This window comes from Nannospalax galili, unplaced genomic scaffold, assembly GCF_000622305.1.
Source record: "Nannospalax galili isolate Female #2095 unplaced genomic scaffold, S.galili_v1.0 scaffold1664, whole genome shotgun sequence".
NCBI lineage: Eukaryota > Metazoa > Chordata > Mammalia > Rodentia > Spalacidae > Nannospalax > Nannospalax galili.
Window position 1 is genome coordinate 209,737 of NW_008351933.1, and position 23,674 is coordinate 233,410.

The 23,674-nt window shown below is 48.4% G+C and overlaps 2 protein-coding genes and 1 pseudogene across 5 annotated transcripts; 2 read left to right on the forward strand and 1 right to left on the reverse strand.

Moving 5' to 3' along the window:
- Positions 1-8,198: 8,198 nt before the first annotated feature.
- On the reverse strand, positions 8,199-17,627 carry Hectd3 (HECT domain E3 ubiquitin protein ligase 3). 2 transcript variants are annotated; one of them, XM_008848861.2, is made up of 21 exons: positions 17,164-17,627; positions 16,827-16,987; positions 16,504-16,596; positions 16,290-16,425; positions 15,891-16,006; positions 15,688-15,801; positions 15,459-15,541; positions 14,896-15,061; positions 14,608-14,689; positions 13,221-13,403; positions 13,015-13,067; positions 12,792-12,856; positions 12,530-12,633; positions 12,173-12,292; positions 11,976-12,065; positions 10,142-10,348; positions 9,798-9,927; positions 9,626-9,700; positions 9,426-9,507; positions 9,260-9,331; positions 8,199-9,150 (listed from the first exon to the last, which is right to left on the reverse strand). In XM_008848861.2, the coding sequence occupies exons 1-21, from the start codon at positions 17,524-17,526 to the stop codon at positions 9,066-9,068; spliced, it is 2,580 nt and encodes an 859-aa protein (XP_008847083.1). In that variant the 5' UTR covers positions 17,527-17,627; the 3' UTR covers positions 8,199-9,065. The 2 variants fall into 2 exon arrangements, with proteins under 2 accessions (XP_008847083.1, XP_029409812.1); XM_029553952.1 differs by having other exon boundaries at positions 9,426-9,539.
- A 169-nt stretch (positions 17,628-17,796) lies between these two features.
- Positions 17,797-18,226, forward strand: LOC103746600 (annotated as a pseudogene).
- A 940-nt stretch (positions 18,227-19,166) lies between these two features.
- Urod (uroporphyrinogen decarboxylase) lies at positions 19,167-23,408 on the forward strand. Of its 3 annotated transcripts, none has more exons than XM_008848863.3 (10): positions 19,167-19,292; positions 19,927-20,039; positions 20,164-20,243; positions 20,320-20,382; positions 20,605-20,802; positions 20,907-21,068; positions 21,433-21,570; positions 21,722-21,822; positions 21,919-21,985; positions 23,139-23,408. In XM_008848863.3, exons 1-10 carry the CDS (start codon positions 19,273-19,275, stop codon positions 23,199-23,201), a joined length of 1,005 nt encoding a protein of 334 aa, XP_008847085.1. In that variant the 5' UTR covers positions 19,167-19,272; the 3' UTR covers positions 23,202-23,408. The 3 variants fall into 3 exon arrangements, with proteins under 3 accessions (XP_008847085.1, XP_008847084.1, XP_008847086.1); XM_008848862.3 differs by having other exon boundaries at positions 23,164-23,408; XM_008848864.3 differs by lacking the exon at positions 21,433-21,570 and having other exon boundaries at positions 23,164-23,408.
- The last annotated feature ends 266 nt before the right edge of the window (positions 23,409-23,674 follow it).

Here is a 23,674-nt window from a genome sequence, read left to right on the forward strand (position 1 = left end):
CTCCCTCCCTCCCTCCCTCCCTCCCTCCCTCTAACAGGTGTCTCACCATGTTGCCCAAGTTAACTCAGAATTGACCATATAGCTCGTTGTCCTCAAATTTGTGATTCTCCAGCCTCTGCCTCCTGAGTGCTGGGGATAGAGGAGTATGCTACCACCCATACATCAATGATCCTCTGCATTCCCCACCCCCCATACTGGGGATTGCACCCAGAACCTCACACATGCTTAGCAAGTGCCATCACATCAGCCCTTATTTTTCTTTTCTTTTTCTTTTTTTTTGGCTTTTTGAGACAGGTCTCCCTATAGCCCCAGCTGACCTAGAACTCGCTATGTAGACTAGGCTGGCCTTGAACTCATAGAGATCCGACTGCCTCTGCCTGCCTTCCTTCCTTCCTGCTTCTTCCTTCCTTCTTCTTTTAAGACAAGGTCTCACTATGTAGCCCTGGCTACAGAAGAAAATATTGGGGGCTGGAGAGATGGCTCAGTGGTTAAGAGCACTGACTGCTCCTGGAGAGGACCCAGGTTTGATTCCCAGCATCCACATGGCAGTTTAACAACTGTCTATAACTCCAGTTCCAGGGGATCCGACACCTTCTTCTGATATCCACAGGCATTGCACAGCATGAGTGCACTTACACACATACAGGCAATATACTCAAATACACTCATACACATTAAAAATATAAAAAGTATAAAAAATATTTATTTATTGCGTGTGTATATGTGCATGTGTGTGCGCGCACGGCACAGCGTGTATGAAGATATCAGAGGGCAACTTGCTGGAGTTGGTTCTCTCTTTACACCATGTAGGTTCCAGGGATTATACACAGATTGTCAGGATTAGCTGCAAGTGCCTTACCTATTGAGCCATCTCAGAAGCCCCTTATTTGTATTTCTATTGCATATTTTTGCCAGTGAAGAATACAGTGACCATTAGTACGTTTTGGTGTCACTGCTTTATGATCCCCACCATCCTTTCTGCACCATCAGTGCAAATATCAATATGATGGAAAAGGCAAAAATGTCTTAGTATTATTAGAAATATAATTTTGACCCAATATATCCCCTGAAATGTGCTTGGGGATTCTGGAAGGCTCATGGACAGTAGTTTAAGAGCTGTTACGTAGTAGCTGATGTCTGTAGTCCCAGCACTCAAGGAGGCTGAGGCAGGAAAATTGCCATGGGTTCCAGGCCAGTCTGGGTTACAGTGTAAGAGCCTGTTTCAATAAAATAAGACAAAAACCTGCTGCTTCATGGATTCCTTCTTCCTGGCTCCCAGGGCTTTTAGTACTTATAAGTCTCATTATAAAGTATGAAAACCCTGGCTGGGCATGGTGGCACATGCCTTTAATCCCAGCAGAGCCAGCCAGGTCTTCACAGTGAGACACTGTCTACCTGTCATGAAACAAAAAATAGCCCTCTTACATCTTCTCTTTCACACTGGGACTTCCTCAATGATAAGGGAAACTTCTTATTTGTTCTTTTCTTTCCAGGACCTAGCATAGGACCTGAGGCACTAAGTGAATAATATTGAATTGGAATTTTCTCCTGAGTTTTTTCCGCAATCTTGTATTTGGTGATAGGAAAATAAAGCCAAAAGTCTAGGTCACTGATACATCTTCTTCTGAAGTTTCCTCCTAAGTCAGTTCATGTTATTATTCCTTGTGACTAGCCTTATGAATACAGGTGTCTATCCAGCACACAGGAGGTGTACTTGATAATAGCCAATGCTTATTAAAAGCAAGTTGTTCCTTATACGCTTGTTTTCTGTTCACAAGCGATTACATCTCATTTCTTCCTCAAGGGTGTGTGTCTTTACACACAATACACACACACATGAGGGGAGGTACAATTCCCTGCACTATGAGACACAAAAGAAACCTTTAAAAAGTTGGGTTTTGGCTCACAAATATTCTTCCTACAGTCTAGTAGAGATCTTTTTGGGAATTTGCTGGTGACTACATAATATTCATCTATTTGGTTGTGGGCTTGTTAGTGTGGAGGGGAATTACTGGTTTTAGAGTGCTGTGTAAACAACAGTGAAAAAGAAACTGTTGTGCCCAGTTCGCGAGACTCCCAAAGACCACTATGTGTGATATTTGATCCGAGTGTCCTACATGTGGTTGAAGAATAATTTTCTCAACTGCGTTAATGACAGTGAGATCAAAGGTCCCCTCCAAGGGCCATCCCACGTTGAAAGTGGGCCATTCAGACCTGCAGAAAGTAGTTAGTTTATCCTTCCTGACAACAACAGAGAGGTTATGGGCTCAAGTCTTAACCTCTCCAAAATGTGCAAGAACCAGGTCCAGGGGTATAGAGAGAGTCTGGCCCATTGCATCCATCTCAGTCACAGAGAAATAGACAACCAAAGACAAAACAGAGAGTCAGAAAGACATGCAGAAGGCCAAGTAGCAAATTCCCTTGCTTGTGTGGAGGAAAAACCGAAAGTAGGACAGCGAACTGTCATCCCCTCTGCCGGGGTCTGGAATGTCTTCCAGACCTCTGTAGTCATCGTCATCCAGCATGTCCGCTCCAACTGCTCCTGACCACACTGTTCACAAATTTGCCTCGAGGCTCAAAACAAAAGCTGGGACAGACACAACTAGACGAAAACAGACACTTACCAGCTGGTCAGGAACCCTTTGGTTCTGAGGTCCTATGGGGGGGGGGTCTTGGGGATCCCAGACAAGCCCCCAAGATGTTGTGCCCAGTTTGCAAGACCCCAAAGACCACCAAGGAGCTGACCCCTGCAAATACACAAGGGTTCTTTTATTGTAACAAGCTTAAGCTTGGGCCCACTCTGTCACCGACCTTGCAAATCTCAGAAGTGAGACCCCTTGCTTTGGGAGACAGAGGTTTTTATAGGTTTATTTCATCAAGTTCAGCAAGTGAGGGGGTAGGGGGGTCTCCAGCCTGGCAAGCATCTGATTGGTTGCAGCCCAGTGCCAAACCATAAACCATAAACTGCAGGAAATCTGAAGAGATACCTGGACTTTTAATACTTTCCTGTCCCTGGTTGACTGTTGGTGGGGGAGTTGTTCTCTATCTGTTCCAAGTATACTTTTTTTGTGGTTTTTCCTGGAGCAGGGTTCAGGGCTGGGTCAGTCCCATGGAGGTTTTATCCAAGATGGAGTCACTCAGATCTCTCAAAACTACTTTGGCAGCTAACCGAAGGAACTAAAGTACTTCTTCTGTCTTATTTTCTGCACAAAAACTCAGTGATTGCTTAAAAGATTAATGAATAAAAGGGCAGATGATGCTCCATTATTTAATATAAAAAACTTGGCAGGAGCCTTCAGTAACTAGGACTTCAGTATTTCTTTTTTTTTTTTTTTTGGTCTTTTTGAGACAGGGTCTTCCTGTAGCCCCAGCTGTCCTGGAACTCACTATGTAGACCAGGCTGGCCTTTAACTCACAGAAATCCACCTGCCTCTGCCTCCCGAGTGCTGGGATTAAAGGCGTACACCACCATGCCTGGCCAGGACTTCAGTATTTCAAACACACTGAATTCCTGTTGTTGATGGCTTTAGATCCTTTTAGTCAAGGATCTGGACATTCATATTCTAAGCTGATAGGTCAATTTTTAAAGAAGGGATTTAATTAATTTGACTGATTTTCCTACTTTTATTATGACTTTTCAGATTGTTGGCTCTCCCTTGTTTTAAATTATGGTTTGGGGGTCATAGTTCAGTTATTCATTCAACAACCATTTATTCAATTCTCAGTGCCTACTTGGAATTATTCCTTGCTTCCAGTTTTCTTCCCAAGGGCAATTTTAGGCTCTTGGGACACATCTGAACAAATTAAGACCCAGTCTTTATGGTGCTGACACTCTAGCAGGACTAGCAGGCTAAAAATTATGAAGGTTAGACAATGAGTAAAGTAAGTTTATAAAATGTTGATAGATTTTAATGTCCACCTTTAAAAACAAAAAAAAATTTGTGTGTATGAGTGTATTGCCTGCATATATATGTAAGTGCACCTGTGTTATGCAATGCCTATTGAGGTCAGTTCCGATCCCCTGGAACAGGAGTTACAGATGGTTGTTAGCCACCATGTGGGTGGCTGGGAATCAAACCTGGTCCTCTGCAAGAGCAGTCAGTGCTCTTAACCTCTGAGCATTCTCTCCATCCTTGTCCACCTTGTTTTCTGAGATAAGGTCTGTCATTTGGCCTGAAGCTCACTGATTAGGTCAGTCTGGCTAGCCACTGAGCCCAAGGATCCACCTATTTCTGCTTCCCTAAAGCAGGGATTACAAGTGTGAGATATTACATCTGGCTTTTTTTTTTTTGAGGGGGTTCTTTTTGAGACAGGGTCTCCCTGTAGCCCCAGTAGGCCTGGAACTCACTATGTAGACCAGGCTGGCCTTGAACTCTTAGAGATCCACCTGCCTCTGCCTCCTGAGAGCTGGGATTAAAGGTGTGCACCACCACACCAGCCTTCTTTTGAGAGTTTGCTATGTAGACCAGGCTGGGGCTGGAACTCACAAAGATCTGGCCACCACTGTCTCCCCAGTGCTGACATTAAAGGTGTTAAGACACTATGCCTGGCTTACATCTGTTTTTTTTCATATGAGTCCTGGGGGTGCAACTCAGGTACTCATGCTTGCATGGCAAGAACTTTACTGAGACCTCACTCCCACCCCAGTATTGGGAATTAAACCCAAGGCCTCACATGTTAGTCAAACACTACCATTGAGCTTACAGAAGATATTTAAACTTGGGACTTGTATTTCATTTAAAATTTTCTACAACTTGTGTGTGTGTGTGCTGGGGATCAAAGCCCAGCATATGTTTGGGTCTTGTATGTTTGTTTTGGTCTTCCACTGAGCCATATCTCCAGTCCCTCTGTAACTTTTAAAACGTTTTTCATATTTATCTATGTGCACTTGTGCTGATGCCACAGAGCACATGGGAAGTCAGAGGGCAGCACACAGGAGTTGATTCTCTTTCCACCATGTGTGTTCTAGGGCTTGAACTCAGGTCCTGAGGCTTCATGTCAAGCCTTTACCTTCTGAGTCATCTCACCAGTCCTGCCTCTACAAATTTCTAAATTTAGAAGAAAAAGGAACCATTTATACTACTAAAAATGACACCTCATAGAGCATCCAAAAATTCTCTTGTCCATAAAAGCAATGAGAAACATTGTGAAAATAATTTCTGGATGTTATCGCTTTCTCTTTTGTGTTTTCCACCTTGAGACAGGCCTCTCACTGAGCCAGTGCTCACTGATTAGCTACAATGGCTGGCAACATGCCCTGTCCCTCCCACTCTCCTCCTTAGTGCTAGGGTTACAGGTGAGTATGACCATGCCAGGCTTTTATGTAGGTGCTGGGGATCCAAACACAGGTTTTCACACTTGCATGACAGACACTTTACTGACTGAGACATCTTCCTAGCTGTTCTTTCTTTTTGAGACAGTGTCTCATTGTAGCCTGGGCTGGCTTCTAAGTTCCTATGCAGCAGAGGCTGGCCTTGAACTCCTGATTACAGCTGTGTACCACCATGCTTTTTAAAATCTGCTGATAAATGACCACAGTACATCTCTTATTCAATTTACATACCATCAACCAATATGATCATTACTTCCTTTTCTTCTAGGGAATAAAACATGGCATAAAAAAAAAAAAAACAGACAAGAGCTGGGCATGGTGGCACATGCCTTTAATCCTAGCACTTGGGAGACAGAGGCAGGTGGATCTCTGTGATTTCAAGGCCAGCCTCGTCTACATATCGAGTTCCAGGCCAGCTGGGGCTACAGGGAGACCCTGTCTAAAAAAGAACAAAAAATAAAAATAAAATAGACAAGGGCTGGAGAGATGGCTTAGTGGTTAAGGGCACTGGTTGTTCTTATAGAGGACCTGGGTTTGGTTCCCAGTACCCACATGGTGGCTAACACCTGTCCATAACTAGTTCCAGGGGATCCAATGCCCTCTTCTGGTCTCCACAGGCACTATGTGCACGTGGTGCACTTATATGCATGCAGGCAAAACACTCATATACATAAAATATAAATAAGAACTTAAATAAAAGACAGGACTTGGGGATGTGGCTCAGTAGAAGAGTGTGTAGCACACACAAGACTTTGGGTACATGAACATATGTACATTCAAGGGAGAGCAAACAAATTGGCCAAGAAAATTGAAAAGCAGTAAAGAAATGAAAAACCATAGTGCTAGAAGTGAAATTAAAATTGAACACATGGAGGCTGGAGAGACGGCTCAGCGGTTAAGAGCAATCACTGCTCTTGCAGAGGACACAGGTTTGATTCCCGGCACCCCATAGTGGCTACAAATCGTTCTTAACTCCAGTTCTAGGGGACTCTGAAGCCCTCTTCTGACCTCCGAGGCACTGCATGACACAGGTGCACTCACATACATGAAGGCAATACACTCGTACACTTAAAAAAAAATTGAACACATAGATTTATAGAAATTACTGTTCATGGGAATGTCGACCCTGTTGTCATGAAAGACCACAGATCTGTAGTCACAGCAATCTAATGAGGGTTATCTTACCTACACTAATGGTGAAAGTAGTTGTAATAAAAGGATGTTCCAGAGAAAGCAACAAGAACCTTCATGTTAAAGGGTTTCTTAGGCTAGGTGTGGAGGCATGTGCCTGTGATCTTAGCATTTGGGAGGCAAAGGCAGGAGGACTGGTACCAGTTTGTGGTCAGCCTGATTTACATACTGAGTTTCAGGCTAGGCCAGTCAAGGCTACACAGCAAGACCCTGTCTCTAAAATAAAACAAAAGTGGGGTTTTTTCCTTGTTAGCTTGAACATACACACACACAAAAATGTTTCAGTGGGTCCAAGCTTAGAAGTAATTATAACTCAACACGAAGATGCTTGCTCCAGACCATTTTATATAAGAGGCAAACACTGTTCATACTATTCCTTTTAAGCTTTTGTGGGACAAGTGGGTGCCAGAGAGCAAAAATAATCACTTCTTTAGCTACCATGCAATGGCTTTTTGACACATGGTGCCTGATACTGGTGCTCCAGGCTTCACTATTAAATAGATGAATAAGTAAATGAAAACCAGGCAATCAAATATAGAGTGGAAATGAGGTACTGAGGACATGTATCCAGGCATAGAAACAAACTACATCCCACAGCACATGCAGGGCAGGCCCTTCCCTGACAGAAAAGGGGAAGGCATGCCTTCCACCACCTGGTGGGACATGCCAAGGGCAGACTTGGGTGGGCATGTGGCTGCTGGGGTTTCTGTTGCTTTAGCTCCCTAGAAAGGAGGGTGTTTATGTGTGCCTCCTGTGGACCACCCAAAGTGCATGAACAGGGGAAGAGCAGGACAGGATTGCCCCAGGAAGCTGAGCAAGAGTTGAGACTCAGAGTTTTGGGGAGACAGGTTTGGGCACACTCAGTGTATAGAAAGGGGAGTTGTAGAGACGTGAGCCCTAGAGGACAGGGTAGGAAAGAGTTGAGGGTGGGATATGCTTTGACAGGCAACCAAGCTATCTCACATTGTACTAGGACACTGAGACAACTGTCCAATGGATTGTACTTGAGGGTGGAACTGCTTTCAGGGTGTGTGCTGTGGGATGGGTCTCTGCACCTTAGTTATGTGGCACATGAGGACAGGTGGGGACTGGTAGTGATGCTGCTGCTCCCATGTGTCAAAATCTTCACTGGGGGGGTGGTGGCTGGAGAGATGGCTCAGCGGTTAAGAACACTAGCTATTCCTGCAGAAGACCTGGGTTCAAATCCCAGCACCCAGCTAACGACTGTCCGTAACTCCAGTCCCAGGGGATTCGACTGCCTCTTCTGACCTCCAAGGGCATTGCAAGACACAGGTGCACTTACCTGCATGCAGGCAATACACGCATACACATTAAAAAAAAAAAATCTTCACTGGGCTGGCTTATCAGCTAGCCCAACTTTACCCTCTGTGATGTAACATTCTTGTATTCACTTGGCTGTGGAAATGGGTCTCCAACCTCTGAATGTCCACCTCATTCCACAAGATGTATGCAGCCTTTTGTCCTCCTTCTGAGCCCTTATTTCTAGGCTCCACCCCAAATGTGTTGGTGGGAAGCCCCACCACTCCCAGCAGCACATGTTCCCTTGCTACCAACAGGGCAGCAGGTACAGAGGTCCCAGGACACAGTAATTCTCTAGGCGCTCCATGAGCTCAGCAGGGAGCCCAATAAATACAGATCTCAGGATCCCCAAAAGCACATTCTAAAGGAATGAATCCATTTGTTTATTCAATGCTCCCATGTTCAGGACCTTTTGAAGGAGTGTCACAGAGGCTCTCAGGGGAGGTAGGGATGGGATAGGGGTGTGCATAGCCCTAGGAGCAAGTTTAAGGTCTAGGATTTATTTTAGAGAGCTATTGAAATTTCAGAGGACAGAACTGTTCTTAACCTGTGCAAAATCTTGGGGATGAAAGGACAGGGAGTCCAGCTGGAGGTGATATAGAAGAAATGAATATGGGCTGATGGTAAAGACTGGAGGTTGAGTGGATGGAGGTTCTGAGCCAGGGAAGGTGGTGACACTGTCAGCTTAGGCTGAGTCAGAGGAAGGACCAAGCTCACCCCTCTGGTATGGAAGAAAAGAAAAAGACCAGTATGCAAGGGAGGGGTACTCAACTGTGGCTTCATTTTGGGGATAGGGGACCAAGGAAGATGCCCATCACTGTCTATTCTTGGCTTGCTGCTTGAGGCGGGATATATACCATCCTATCAAGATTTAACATTTTGAGCCTGGCTAAGCCAGAAAAGGAGAAAAGGGGGGACTCAAGAATGGACTCAATATCCATTGGGTGGGGAGCTGGGTGGCCCCCTTCAAGTAGCTCAGGCCTGGCAGCTTGTGCTGGGCTTGTGGAAGATTTCCTCTCACAGAGGCTAAATACCTTGGGAAGCAAGTCCCAGCACTAGTAGGGCTTGTGGGTCTGTGGGGCTGGACCACCAGTGTCAACTCATGGCTCCCACTGCAACCATACATAAGAGCATGCCCCTGGGCTGAGGTTTTCTGAACTCATCACCTCCCTTCAGATCCAAACCAGGCAGGAAGGTGTGTGGCCTGGGTGAGAGCACAGTCTCACTCCTCCCAGGGGCTCATGTCTGTGTCGATGGCCACACAGTTGTAGGCAGCATAGCGGAGCTTCTCCTCGCACACCTTGGCACTAAGTGGGGGAAGGAAGGTGGCTAGTCAGGCACCTCCACTAGTCCCAGAGCCGGAAATCCTTCCACACTGGGGATGCCACCCCCAGACTTGAGCTTAGGAGAACTCACCTGGCATAGTGCGGTAGGAAGAGAGTGCTGGAACAGGTGGAAGACTCGGGCAGTGCATCTGTGGTCTCATAGCTGGGGTTTTGAGGGGCCAAAAATTAGGAAGAGTTGAAGAGGATGTGTGTATGTAGGAAGGTGCCATAAGCCCTTTTTTTGTACTTATACGCACCCCAGTTTGTCTGGGTAGATGTAGATTCGTGCTGGGAGGCGGCTGCGGCCAGTGACAAAGCGCAGGAAACGGCTCCGGTCCTCTGGGTGAAGGAGAAGGAAATTGGTTCCTGCACTGATGGTGAAGAAGGTTCTAAAACGTCTACCCTGCTCTTTATCCCACAAGGAAATCCCAAATACATCACTCTGTCCTCTACTGACCATTGGTAAAATTGCTCAAGGCCTCCCAAAAGTACTGCACTCTTGTGTCAGATGGCTCGAAGTCCTCAAACCGAGCTGGAGAGGACAAGGCAAGAATTCACTCTTAGGTCTCACCCTGTCCAGTCCTTAAGCCTACCTCTTAAGCTTTACTGCTCCACCACCTAGAACTCACTGAGCTTGCGCAGAGCATCCACAGTGACTTCTGGGTCCCCACACACCTTCTTCTCTAACTCTTGCCAGGTCAGCAAGTCCAGCACGGCCTGTGGCACCACCTTCAGCAGACCCGCCTGCATGGCTGCCACCTAGGGCAAAGGAAAAGGCCTGGCTCAGAGAGGGTACCACTGTTAGTTTATACTGGTGGCTTCTCTGTACACACTGATCAGTAGGAATGAAGGGGACAGTTATGGTGGGGACCAGAGTTCTTAGAACTGGTACTGGCAACCTATCAGTAGGTTCTGCCCATCTGGGGCTTGGAGCAGCCCAAAGCTCCCTGTCCTACTGGCCTTTGGCTACTACCTGCTCCTTGCTCTCCTCTAGTCGTGCCTTCTGCACCAACTGGATGAAACGACAACGGTCCTCATATCCGACCATGATGCCTGTGCCCCCAGGAATCAGCTCCACCACCTGCTGGTCACTCAGTACAGTGCTGAATGTTAGCTCCTTCCCAAACTTGAACTCAAATGTCTCCTTGTCCATTCCTTCCATCACTTCCAGGAGTTTCACCTGAGGGTTGGAAAGAGGTAGGGATGTTAGCTTTTTACTGGGAGGCAGTGTCTGTCCTCTTCCACAGGCAGGCTGGAAAAGGGCTGTGAAAACATTAAGACACCTAATCAGCCTCAGAGGTTTCTGAACCCTGAAGGAAATGGAATCTGGCCTGAGAACCAAACAATGGCTGAGAATTGGGTGGGCCACAGGGAAGTCACAAAGCTGAATAAAGCAAAGGCCTGAGGCATGTTTTGCTGGAGCCTGAATGTGAACCAAGTGGTTAGAGATACAGGAGTCTGCCCTGCCCTGTGTTAAGTCTACAGCAAAGCCATCAGAGGGGTCAATGAGGAGAGTGAGATGAATGACTGGCAGCATGGAGAGATATCAAGCAAGAAGGGGGGGAGGGGGCGCTGGAGAGGGGACTCAGCAGTTAAGAGCATTGACTGCTTTTGCAGAGGACTTGGGTTCAATTCCCAGCACCTACATGGCAGCTATGAACTGTCCTTAGCTCCAGTTCCAGGGGAATCCAAAGCCCTCTTCTGACCTCCAAGGCATTGCATGACACGGGTGCACTCACATACATGCAGGCAATACACTCATACACATAAAATAAAAATAAATAAAATATTAAAAAAGAAAGAAAAGAGGGATACTAGCTTTTTCAATACAGGTTGGGACAGAGAGAAAGGTGGCCAAGCCATGCGGACAGTAGTGAGATGGGAGAGCACACCATTCCAGGGGGAGATGGACAAGATGTTGGGGTTGAGGAAGAGTGAAGGATGACCCTGAGCCAGGCTTGGTGGCACATGCCTATAATCCCAGCACTGGTGAGGTAGAAGCAGGAGGATCATCACGAGTTCAAGGTCGTCCTCAGCTACACATTGAGTTCCAAGATAGTCTAGACTACATGAGATTCTGTTGCAAAACACAAAAAATGGCAAAAGCACTTGCTGTCAAGCCCAATAACCCAAGTTTGATCCCTAGAGCCTACACATGGAAGGAAAAAACTAACTTCTGCAAGTTGTCCTCTGACTTCCACATGTACACCATGGCACATGTGCCCACACACCTATACACACACAAATAAATAAATATGCATTTAAAAAGGAAAATACCCAGAACCAACACAAAAAGACCCTGAGGACTCTGGCATGGGGGAAAGGTGGGTGGTGGTACTATTCTGAGCCTAGAGCCCAAGAGGGCAGCATGGTGGCACATGCCTTTAGTCCCAGCTCTAGGGAGGCAGAGGCAGGCAGATCTCTGTGAGTTAAAGGTCAGCCTGTCTACATAGTGAGTTCTAGACCAGCTGGGGCTACAGGGAGACCCTGTCTCAAAAAGATCAAAAAAAAAAAAAAAAAAAGGAAAAAAAGAATTGCAAGGATGTGAGAACTGGAGAGGGAACCTGTGTTTAGTAAAAGAAGGAGTTTGGGGCTGGAGAGATGGCTGTTCTTTCACAGGACTCGGGTTCAATTCCTAGCACCCACATGGTGGCAAACAATGGTTTGTAACTGCAGTTCCAGAAGTTCTGACAACCCCACCAGCATTGCACTACATGCAGGCAATACACTCATACATATAAAAATAAAATAATAAGTAATAAAATATTTTGTTGGCAGAGGAAACACTGGATCCAGGCCGTACTCACCAGCACAGAGTCTACAGCTGGGAAGTCTTTGCTCCAGCTCACCTCCTCACCAGAGAGCTGTTTCCACACGAACCCAGGCAGAGCCAAGACCTGTATGACAAACATGCTGTCTTCTCACCATGAGCTTCCCAGGTTTGCCAGCCCTTCTGTTCAGGGGCCCAGGCTCAACCAACAGGGATGACGGTTGGGCTACTCACCAGGAACTCCTTACCCCGAAGGGCAGCCCCCATCAGCTGTCCGATCCACTCATACTTGGCAAAGTCTTGGCAAGAGGGATTGGGTACATACATGTCCCGGGCCTCACCAGTGCCATTGCCCTGCCCCAGAGACAGAGCTGTCAGCACAGCACGGAATAGACCTTACTTTCCTACCCTCAAAACTTCACCAAAAAAAAATCTTCTACTGCTCCCTACCCCATGATCCTCTTCTCCTTGTCTGTGCAGAGGCTGCCCCAGGTAATGCAATCCCATCACTGCTCCCTCTCTAGCTCAATCTGGTACTTGAGACATTTGCAAAGATAGTAGAAATTTGGTGGTGGGTGGGGAGATGATTACCTGGTTGGCTGTGCGCACAAAGAAGGGCAGAGGCACAGGGGTGTCAGCTGAACTAGGGCACAGTTCTTCTGACATATCTGCCAGGCTATCCCGGAAACCACCCCCTGAAATGACAAATGCCCTGAGCTGGGCACATAAAAGTCCAACCCCCATAAAGAAGTAATAAGCAGGTTCCCTATCTTTATTAGCTCATAATCCCAGAAGCCTCTAGTTCTAACAGGGCAATAATTGGGACCCATGTCATGCTCCCTCAAGGCCTCACCTTGGTCAATGATGCCTTCTGCAATGAATTTACATTCCCACCACTGGTCATAGCGCATGGGCCACCTGTAAATAGGGTGAATCTGAGCACCAGGGCTCAGGTACATTCACTAGTCAAGAGACCAGTCAGGAAAAGGGCTACAGAATGGCAACAATGAGGGATGCCAGGACCAGTGTGTGGATATACATGTGCCCTGAGCAAGTCCCTTACCCTCATGCCATACCTGTAGTCCAAGGGCTTTTCATACTTGTCAGAAGGCTTGAGGCCTTCGTAAACCTGGGGACATGGAAACGGGAGTGGGAATTGTAGGAAAGTCCATATTAACACCTGTCCCTATTCTTGCCCAAAGACTTTGCTCAAGTCCTCCTTGGAGGACCCCTCTCAGGCCCTTTACTGACTCTCCCTCAGTCTAACCCAGGTGGTCCAGACCTGGGTGAAAACTGCATTCTTGCAGGCAGGGTCCCGGGAAGGGCAGGCACGGTGTTCCATGGCAAGGCGACGGTTGATGTACAGGCGTGGCATGAAGCTGGGCTTGCTGCTCTCCGAGTCACGCAGGCACTGTGCCACCAGGCTGGGCCGCTGGCGTGACAGCAGCAGGAACTGTTTCACTTGCTGGTAAGGAGAGGTGTTAAGAGCAGAACCAGTGGGAAGTCAGCTTCTGTCTAGGCTCTGGGACCTTCCTCTATGCCTGGACCCAATTCTACCATTCTAGTCCAAGCCCAGTCCATTCTGTTCTTGCTTCTAGTTCCTTCCTTAACCTAACCACTAGGGGGAGCTTTTTAAAACAATGACTGGAGAAGGCTCAGATGTTAAGGACACTGGATGCTCCTTTTGTTCCATGTCCTGGTAAGTGGCTAACAATCACCTGTAACTCCATTCCAGGGGATCTGATACCCTTTTCTGGCCTCTGTGGGCAATGCACACATGGGTGCACTTACATACATACAGGCAAAGCACTCATACACATCAAGTAAAAATAATAAACTAAAATAGTTTTTTAAAAGAATGCTAAGCCAGGCATGGTGGCACCTGCCTTTAATCCCAGCACTTGGGAGGCAGAGGCAGGTGGATCTTTGTGAGTTCGAGGCCAGCCTGGTCTACATAGTGAGTTCTAGGACAGCTGGGGCTACAGGGAAACCCTGTCTCAAAAAGACAAAAAAAGAATGCTTGGTGGCATGCGCCTTTAATCCCAGCACTCGGGAGGCAGAGGCAGGCAGGTCTTTTTGAGTTCGAAGCCAGCCTAGTCTACATAGCAAGTTCCAGACCAGCTAGGGTTACAGGGAGACCCTGTCTCAAAAAGACAAAAAAAAAAAAATAAAAAAAAAAAATAAATAAAAAAAAAGAAATGCTTAAAATAACAACAAATCTAACGTTACCTTACAAGCTTTCCAACTGTTCCACTGACCTGACACAAAATCCCTACTCCACAGCCTGGTCCTCAGGGCTCTTGGGAAGCAAATTGTGTTTCCTGCCAACCCTCTTCCAGCCTCATCCATGTGTCACATTTATACCCTCCTGGATGCTTTTCTTAAGTCATGTGGAGTTGCTGGAAGCACGCAATGTGTCCCTTCCATGCAAACTGCCTTGCCCATGCTGTTACTTTCCCTTCCCTTGCCTTTGTATATTCAGACATGCATCTGGGAAATAGCCCCCAGACACTTAAATTTTGACCATTTGTATCTGGCTTTCTTCCTAGTTTCCAGAACCAGAAGAGGTCTAGTTCTAGAGTGGATTTCAGGAACTTACTGCTGAAGAATGAAAGCTAGATGAACAGGAAGGAGGAGTCCAATGCAAGCACTGGGTGGCCCAGACTCACCTTAATCTCGCTGAAGGTGCCCAGAGAGTGGTCCCATGCAGGTACCAGGTGGTGCAGGACACTGTCTAGGATCTTGATGAATCTGGGGTGATGGGTGAAGATAACAGCAGCTAAAGAGTTTGGCATGGATGTCAGACCCCAACTCTCTTAACACAATGACTAAAGGAGGTAGGGCAGGACCTTCTCTGACCCTTGAAGCAGAACAGCTTATACTTGGGGCCTCCTTCACTGAGATTCCCAAGGCTTAGGGAGGGGAAGAGAGGCCTGGGAAGAGAGGACCACAGCTACCTCTGCAGAAGGACAGCTCTGCGGTACAGTACTTCTGCGTCAGTGCCTTCTAGGCGTGGATATCGCACCAGACTGGCTGGCTGGAAGAGGTCTGCATTCAACCCTAGTTCTCGTTGTCTAGATGACTTGATCTTGACCCCTCGAAGACGAACATCAATCCCATCATCTGGGTCGAGGAGTCAGAGCGTGATTATTACTATACCTGATGCTTTCTTAAGGCCCTTAGACCTGGGAATGGCTTGGCATTTTGTCACTTAGTCACTAGAAACTTAAGATATTCGATCACATTACTGGTATTTTATACTATTCCACTTCTATAATGCTGGAATGTCTGTGGATCCCCAACTCAGATTCTCTTTCACATGAGCCCAACCACCTCGATGGCTTGAAGGCTAGCTTATTTTAGCACCTTCTACCTGATTCAGGCCCCATAGCTTCAAGCCCCTTTAGCTCAGCCATTACTTTGTCTTAATTCCAAGCTCATTCCCTTCTCTCCACACTGTTAGCTTGCCCCCATCTATACCTGGGGACTCCTTCTATTTACTTATAGTCTTAAGCCCCACCTCGACACTCCACGATGCGGATCTCAATGATTGGGAGATGGACCGTCATATCTTCCAGGACACAGACATCCCCAATTAGAGTCCTAAGGAGACAGGTGTGAAGCACTTCAGGTTCCTGCTTCCTCAGGCCTTCAGGGATTGTTGGGTCCCACTCATATTTAGGCATCCAAGGTGGGCTTGGCCCCACTAGGATCATGCCCCATTTCCCACTCCAGGCCATCTTGCTCACTCGTCAATGCTCACGTCACTCAGCTTCTTCAGGTTGTCTCCTTCGCCCCCATAGACCACTACCCGCTTAGGCATGAAGTTGTCATCTGTGGTATCCACTGTGAGCAGCAGCTTCCTGAGGGGTCAGAGTACATATCTGAGTGGGTGTTGAGGCACTTATAGGCACATGGCTCACCCACCCTGTCCTGCCCAGATCCTACTCACTTGACAATGGTGCCTTTCTTCATAGTAAGCCGGACCCAGTGTTGGCACTGGGACCCATCACTCTCCCAGTAGGTATCTGCGTTGCTATCTGTCAGGCAGGACACATTGAACTCCTCCTAAGGTAAGGACAGAGAGGTGAAATTGCTTTTGACTGGGTATGTGCTTTGGGCCAGGAAACATGAGAAAGAGCTGAGGTAAAAAGGCAACTTATATGGGATGGGTGTGGGGTAAAAGGGTGTCTAGGGCTTCCTATAGGATTTCCAAGGGGAGCTGGACTGAGTGTGACCTGTGGGGATTCTGGTTTGACACTGGTTGGGGGGGGGCATTCTGGACCTAGCTTTAAGGGATATGACTATATTTTGACAGGGGGTGGGGGAGGGGGGTATTCTCAGCACCCACCGTGTAGGAAGAAACGTCTATGCTCTCCACGTACTGCTTCACGCTACCCAGGTTCTCATCTTCTTTGCCCAGGTGGTCATACAAGAAATGGATCAGGTCCTCGTCACACTCATAGGTCCATGTTGGGGGCACATAGCTAGGCAACCCCAATTCTCTAATTAGGTTGGGTTCAAGCCCTGCTCCCTCCTCTCCCACCCCATTCCAGATCACTCACAGTAGCCTTTGTATAGCTTCAGTGTATGCCTCAGCTGGCTGAGGCCTCGATCCCAGGCGATGTGAGTAGGTCAGGTCCACCACCTGTTCCCATCTGTGGGCACAGAGTGGGATGAATGGGGAGGGGTGAGCGGGCAGCAGGACACCACTTCCAGGATGTGGAGTCTTCTCCAGAGTTGTAGCTCCAAGCCTCCCGAGGTCTCACCCCGCCCCGTTCAGGTCTCATCTCCACCTGCCCTTAACCTCCATTCCAAACTCTCAAACAACCCAGTCTTTGGGTTGTGTTTCCAAACCCTCTGCTCCGTTTTTTTTCTATGGCAGGACCTGAGCACCGGTCGATAGTCCACGCCAAAGAGCTGCTGCTGCCGCTGGAGGTGGTCCGGAGTGTCAATGGGTACGAGGCGAGCCCCGCCCTCCGCCGGGCGGCACACCAGAAGCCAGCCTTCGTCCAGGCCGCAGTCACCCAGGTGTTCTGCCAGCTGCTCCTGCAGGAACGCGCCAGATGGGGACAGCCATCAGGAGACGGCCATCAGGCCCTGCCCAGCCTAGGGCAAAGAGCACCAAAAGCAATGCTAGCTCACTGTGGGACAGGGAAGGGGACCGGCCAGGGGTTTGGCTGGATCCAGGGGTTTCTGGCAGGGTCCCGGCAAGCCCGGCGCACCTTGGTGAGCTTCACCCAGAGCCCGTGGCCGTTGCACAGCTCCTCGCCGGTGGTGCGCACGCAGGCGCCGCGCCGGAGCTCGATGCTATCGCGGGCGGCGCGCAGGGTACCCGAGCCGGTGCCGGGAGCCGCGGCACCCACACGCAGCCCTAGGCCCTCCGCCTCCCACACCGGCAGCAGCACACGCGATGGTCCCGCCGGGTCCTTGTAGAGCTTGTAGAGCACCTCTCGCGGCACGAAAGCCAGCGCGGCCGGCAGCGGCAGCCCTGCGCGGAGGTTCCGCGCTGCCTCGGCCAGGAAGCGCACGCGGCCCAGCAGCTGCCGCGGGGACTCCAGCGCCGCGCCGGGGCCAGGGCCCGCCATAGGGACGTCCTGGAGGTGAGACCCGGGGCTCTCCCGCCCGGCAGCAGCAGCCCGGTCGGCCGGCTGACCTTCCCACCACGCCCTGCCCCGCCTTCCGCCGGCCTTCGCCGCAGCTTTTGGACTAAGTGCACACTGTACTTCCGCCGTATTGTCACGTGTACGCGGACACTTAAGGAGAGGCCCTACTGTCTTCTCCCAGGCCAATCCAGTTAGACTCAAAATTAGTCTCCTGCTTTTGGTTGGGGGTCGTCCCGCTCTTAAAGCAAGATTATGGTGACAGCAAAGATGGCGAAAAAGTCTCTGAAGTCAACTTCAGGCTCCAACTTGATATGAAAAATGGAAAGCACGTGCGGGGGTACAGGCAGACTCTGAAGAGCAGACAGGGAGAGCCAAATTGGTCATCCTCGTCAGCAGCTGCCCAGTTCTAATACAATCTGAAATAGAATACACTATGCTCTGTTGGCCAAAACTGGTGTCCATCACTACAGTGGCAGTAATATTGAACTGGGCACAGTGTGCAGAAAATACTTCAGAAAATACTGCACGCTGGCTCTTATTGATCTAGGTGATTCGGGTATTATTAGAAGCATGCCAAGAACAAACTGGTGAAAAGTAAACCACGGAAGTTTTTCTTTAATAATAAACACTCGCGAGATCCGGGGCGTGGTGGTGACACACGCCTTTAATCCCAGAATTTGGGAGGCAGAGGCTAGCACATCTCTGAGATTGAGGTCAGCCTGGCCTACATAGTAAGTCTACCTGAGAACTTATCTCACAAAACACAAAACAAATCTTGAAACAAAACAACAATAAAAACTTACCAGAGCCTTTTTTTTTGGTCTTTTTGAGACAGGGTCTCCCTGTAGCCCTAGCTGTCCTGGATTCACCATGGAGACCAGGATGGCCTCGAACTCATAGAGATACGCCTGCCTCTGCCACCAGCCACCATCCTATCTACCCTGGATCACTGCAACATTCATTTTTCTGATCCTCTGGCCTCCTGTTTTTGCCTCCTGCTGCTCCCAGCGAATATTACAACCAGAGAAATCTTTAAAAAATTGTTGGACTACCTATGCTAGGGGCAGCGTGACTAAATGGTAGAATGACCCCCTTCCCCTGTCACTGACTGGAATGTCGAGTCATTCCAGATAGATGCTGTCTGTTGCTCCTAATCCTAGGACGCTAATAACCATTATCCACTTAAATGTGATTACTGATTTCTGGTTCTCCAAACGGTTGACAGAGCAGTCTGTAGCTCTTTAGAGGGACTGTCTTGCTCAGCTTTCTAACCTCTGCACTTCCTATCGATTCCAGCAATTAGTAGGTAATATATGTAGCATAAACATTACTGTTCTGTGTACATACAGCCTGTGGCAACATTCGCTGGGTGCTTGCTAGATAACATTGCTAGATTCCTGGAGAGTTGGAGTGAGAAGGGACCTTATGCCAAGCCTTCGGAGTTCCCAGACCAACAGATGAGAACAAATTCCTCGAGCCACCTTACAGTGTATTGAGAAGTTATTTCTTTGGGGCGTTTGTTATTGCGTGGCAACAGTGGACTTTACGGTGAAAGATTGCTGGGGTCCTTCGGGCAGTAGCAAGGGCAGCCCCAGAGCTGTCACTGGAATGGTCACGTGGCTTTCAACAAGGTGACGCCGCGGGTTCTCTTCAGGAAGGGGCGGAGCGTGGGTAGGGGCAGGCTCAGGTTCTTATGAAAGTGGTGACTGCCTGGAGTTACTGTTTACCATGGAGGCGAACGGGCTGGTGTGAGTATTCCGCTGCGCGCAGTGTGGCTGGCTTTTTGCTCTGAGTCCTTGAATTCAGGAATATGTCCTCGTGCTTCCGTTTTCCTGGATATCTCCCTGTACGAGAGAACTCTAGACGGCTGAGATCTCGAATTTTCTAGTCCTGGATTCCCGAGATCTCCATTCTAGGGACTGCCTTGCTAGGCCGCGTTCCCCTGACGTTCAGCGGATGACCCAGAACTTCTAACTAGCATCTGGGACTATCTGCTCTGATCCTTTCTCTCATCTTGGGGATCCCCTAGCCTCAGAACCAGCCCACTGGCAGCCCGGTTCCCCAGATTCGCTAGTCCAGTAACTCCCTCTCTCCAACTTTCGGGTTTTCATTCTACCCCCCTCAATCCCCCTAGCCGCGTCTCTCCAGTTTCTTTGACTTTGGATAAGTTAGGTGACTGTGAACGAAAGAGGCCCCAGCGGGGCCCTTCTAGAGCCTTGTGCGCCACCTGATAGAGAGGTGGAGGAGTGGGTGGGGAGCCACAGCTTGCAAGCTGGCCTGGAGGCGCCAGATATCGCTGCCTGACTGAACCCGTGCCTTCCTCAACCCCCAGTCTAGCATAATAACATTTACTTCTACCTCTACCCTTCACCCGATCGCTAGACTCCAGAGTTTTCCGGAGCTGAAGAATGACACGTTCCTGCGAGCCGCTTGGGGAGAGGAAACAGACTACACTCCCGTTTGGTGCATGAGACAGGCAGGCCGCTACTTACCAGGTCCGGGTCAAGGCCATGGTCTAGTTTAAACTTGAAACTTTAGGTGAAAAGTTCTTTAGGGGCAGATGAGAACTTTGGAAGGCCTCAAGCTTGAACGGTCCTGTCCTCCCTGTCCTGTCTGCAGAGTTTAGGGAAACCAGGGCTGCCCAGGACTTTTTCAGCACTTGCCGCTCTCCTGAGGCCTGCTGTGAACTGACTCTGCAGGTAAGGGGCCCACAAAAGAGAGAGGGATTTATGCCCTCAGTGTGCCACCTACCAACCTGTTTCCTATTCCCTACAGCCACTGAGACGCTTCCCTCTGGATGCTGCCATCATCTTCTCTGACATCCTTGTTGTACCCCAGGTACTCAATCCTGATCCTGTAATATGAGCTTTAAAAGGGAGGGGGCACTCCTTGGAAATCAGTTCTGCTAAGATTCAAGATAAATACTTACCTGGACAGAGGGAAAAACTAAGAGGTAGAGTTTGACTGAGTTTTATTCTCCTTTGTCTTTCTTTCCTGGTGATATGGCCCTTCCTCCTGCAGTTGGAGATTGTGGACCCAGATGTTTTATTCCCCCTTCAGGCACTGGGCATGGAGGTGACCATGGTACCTGGCAAAGGACCCAGCTTCTCAGAGCCATTAAGAGAAGAGCGGGACCTAGAACGTCTACGGGATCCAGAAGTAGTGGTTTCAGAGTTGGGCTATGTGTTCCAGGCCATCACCCTTACCCGACAACAGCTGGCTGGGCGTGTGCCACTGATTGGTTTTGCTGGTGCTCCGGTAATGTGACATAAGGCATGGACCGAGGCATGAGATCAGTCTTTTAGGTCTGTTGTAGACAAAGGAAGGCTTCTATGCTGTGACATCTTTGTATCCTTCTGCAGTGGACCCTGATGACATATATGGTTGAGGGTGGCAGCTCAAGCACCATGGCTCAGGCCAAGCGATGGCTCTACCAAAGGCCTCAGGCTAGTCACAAGCTGCTTCGCATTCTCACTGATGCTCTGGTCCCCTATCTAGTAGGACAAGTGGCTGCTGGTGCCCAGGTGAGTCCTTAGGGACAAACAGGCTGTGGCTTGGTCTGTAAAGACCCAAAGTCATGGTTTTGTAAATTGGAGAGGGCAGGAATCTTAGCTTGTCCTTCAGTGATCTGGTTGGAGTATCCCAGCCCTTCCTAAAACTAGCGTGTGTGTGTGTGTGTGTGTGTGTGTGTGTGTGTGTTAATGTTCTGAGTGTTTGAAGACCAAAGCTACTGTTAGGATCTGGAGGAGAAGGCAAAACTTTTTGAGGGGAACTGAGCCTCAGGCAAAAATCAAGGTTTAAAGTTACCTGAGGAGATTGTAAGGCACAATCTGTGGGTGGGGCCTGAGGTACTTCCTCCTGGTGTGAATGCTTTTTCTTATCACATAGGCATTGCAGCTCTTTGAGTCCCATGCTGGGCATCTTGGCTCAGAGCTCTTCAGCAAGTTTGCACTGCCCTACATCCATGATGTGGCCAAGCGAGTAAAGGCCGGGCTGCAGAAGGCAGGCCTGGCACCCGTGCCTATGGTGAGGATTGGGACAGGTTGAGTCTGTAAAGCCTTCAGTGTTAAGTCCTGCATGGGCTGAGGCGACCACTGGAGGGCAGCAGAAGCACAGCCAAGAAAAGGCTGGTGGTTACCCAAGGTTCTTTCTGTCAAAGATCTGCTTTTTCCCCCAGATCATTTTTGCTAAGGATGGACATTTTGCTCTAGAAGAGCTGGCCCAGGCTGGCTATGAGGTGGTTGGGCTTGACTGGACAGTGGCTCCAAAGAAAGCCCGGTGAGTGATGGGAGGGGTGGGCCCTAGAGGTTGAGGTGGTGGGTCCAATCACCAAATAGGCAGTCAATGAGAATGTGGTGTTGGCTCTGTTTCCAGGGAGCTTGTGGGGAAGACGGTGACCTTGCAGGGCAACCTGGATCCCTGTGCCTTGTATGCATCTGAGGTAACAACTGGGCCCATTATGTATGTACAAATTTTGCTCTGTTCACAGTGGTAATGTTTGTGTGGTTATATTATGCCTATTTTTTTTCACCCAATGTAAGCCCTAAGAAGGTAGGAAGTTTATTTTTTATTTTAAAAAATATTTTATTTATTATTTTATGTGTATGAGTATATTGCCTGCATGTATGTGAGTGCACCTGTGTCGTGCAATGCTGCGGAGGTGAGAAGGGGGCTTCGGATTCCCCTGGAACTGGAATTAGGGATGGTTCGTAGCTGCCATGTGGGTGCTGGGAATCAAACCTGGGTCCTCTGCAAGAGCAGTCAGTGCTCTTAACCGCTGAGCCATCTCTCCAGCCCTGGGAAGTTTATTTTTAATTTAATTTTTGTAGCTGTTCGTTTTTTTTCTTTTTTGGACTTTTTGAGGCAGGGTCTCCCTGTAGCCCCAGCTGGCATGCCTCTGCCTCCCAAGTGCTGGAATTAAAGGCTTGCACTACCATGCCAGGCATTTTTTTTTTTTTTGAGGCAGGATCTCATGTAATCCAGGTTAGCCTGAAACTCACTGTATAGCTGAGGTTGACCCTGAATGCTTCATTTTCCTGCCTCTATCGCCTGAAGTGCTTGGATTGTGGACATACCCCAGCTGCCATTTATTTTATTTTTTTAAAAAAGATGTTATGTCAGGTGTGGTGGCACCTGCTTTTAATCCTAGCACTTGGGAGGCAGAGGCAGGAGGATCTCTGTGAGTTCAAGGCCAGCCTGGTCTATATTTTGAGTTCCAGGGCAGCTGGGGCTACAGGGAGACCCTGTCTCAAAAAGACAAAAAAAAAAGATTTTATTTATTATTATTGTTTGACATGCATACTTGGGTGTGCATTCCATGGCACCTATGTGGAGATCAGAGGACAGCTTCATAGTCAGTTCTCTCCTTCCACCTTTACATGGGTTCTGGGGATCAAACTCAGGTTGTCAGGGTTGTGTAGCAAGTGCCCTACCTGCTAAGCCATATTGCTGTCGCCTTATTTGTATTTTCGTAATGCTTATGAAGCATCCGATGACTTTTGTTGAGTTAGTGACAGAATAAACACTGTGTAGAAGCACTTCTGCATATGTGTGTGTCACTGTCATGTAAAGGGAGGCTTGCTGACTTTCCCTAGGGACAGTGCCCTCTTGGTCTTCCAGGAGGAGATTGGTCGGTTGGTGCAGCAGATGCTGGATGACTTTGGGCCCCAACGCTACATTGCCAACCTAGGCCATGGGCTTTACCCTGACATGGACCCAGAACATGTAGGAGCCTTTGTGGATGCTGTGCACAAACATTCACGTCTGCTTCGACAGAATTAAGTATATGCCTTTTCGCTCAAATATCACTAATACAGATTGTTTCCAGGAGAATAAAATTTCCAGGGTTAAAGTCTAGAATGTTATTTTGGCTTGTAAAGATTTTTATGTTTACCCTTGGTTCCTTCTTAAGCCTTTGCTTCTTCTTTTATGCCTCCTCTGCATCTTCCTCCACAAGGCCTGGGGCTCAGGTGTCAGTGAATGTGTTCTACAACACTTATACCAGGCTCACACTACCATTATGCTGTCAGCTGTCCAAGTCCTAGAGTGACATGACATTGGGTAGAGTTTCCCAAGCAGTTGGGACTGTGATATTTATAGAGAAAAGGGGAGGGTCCTACAACATAGGGCT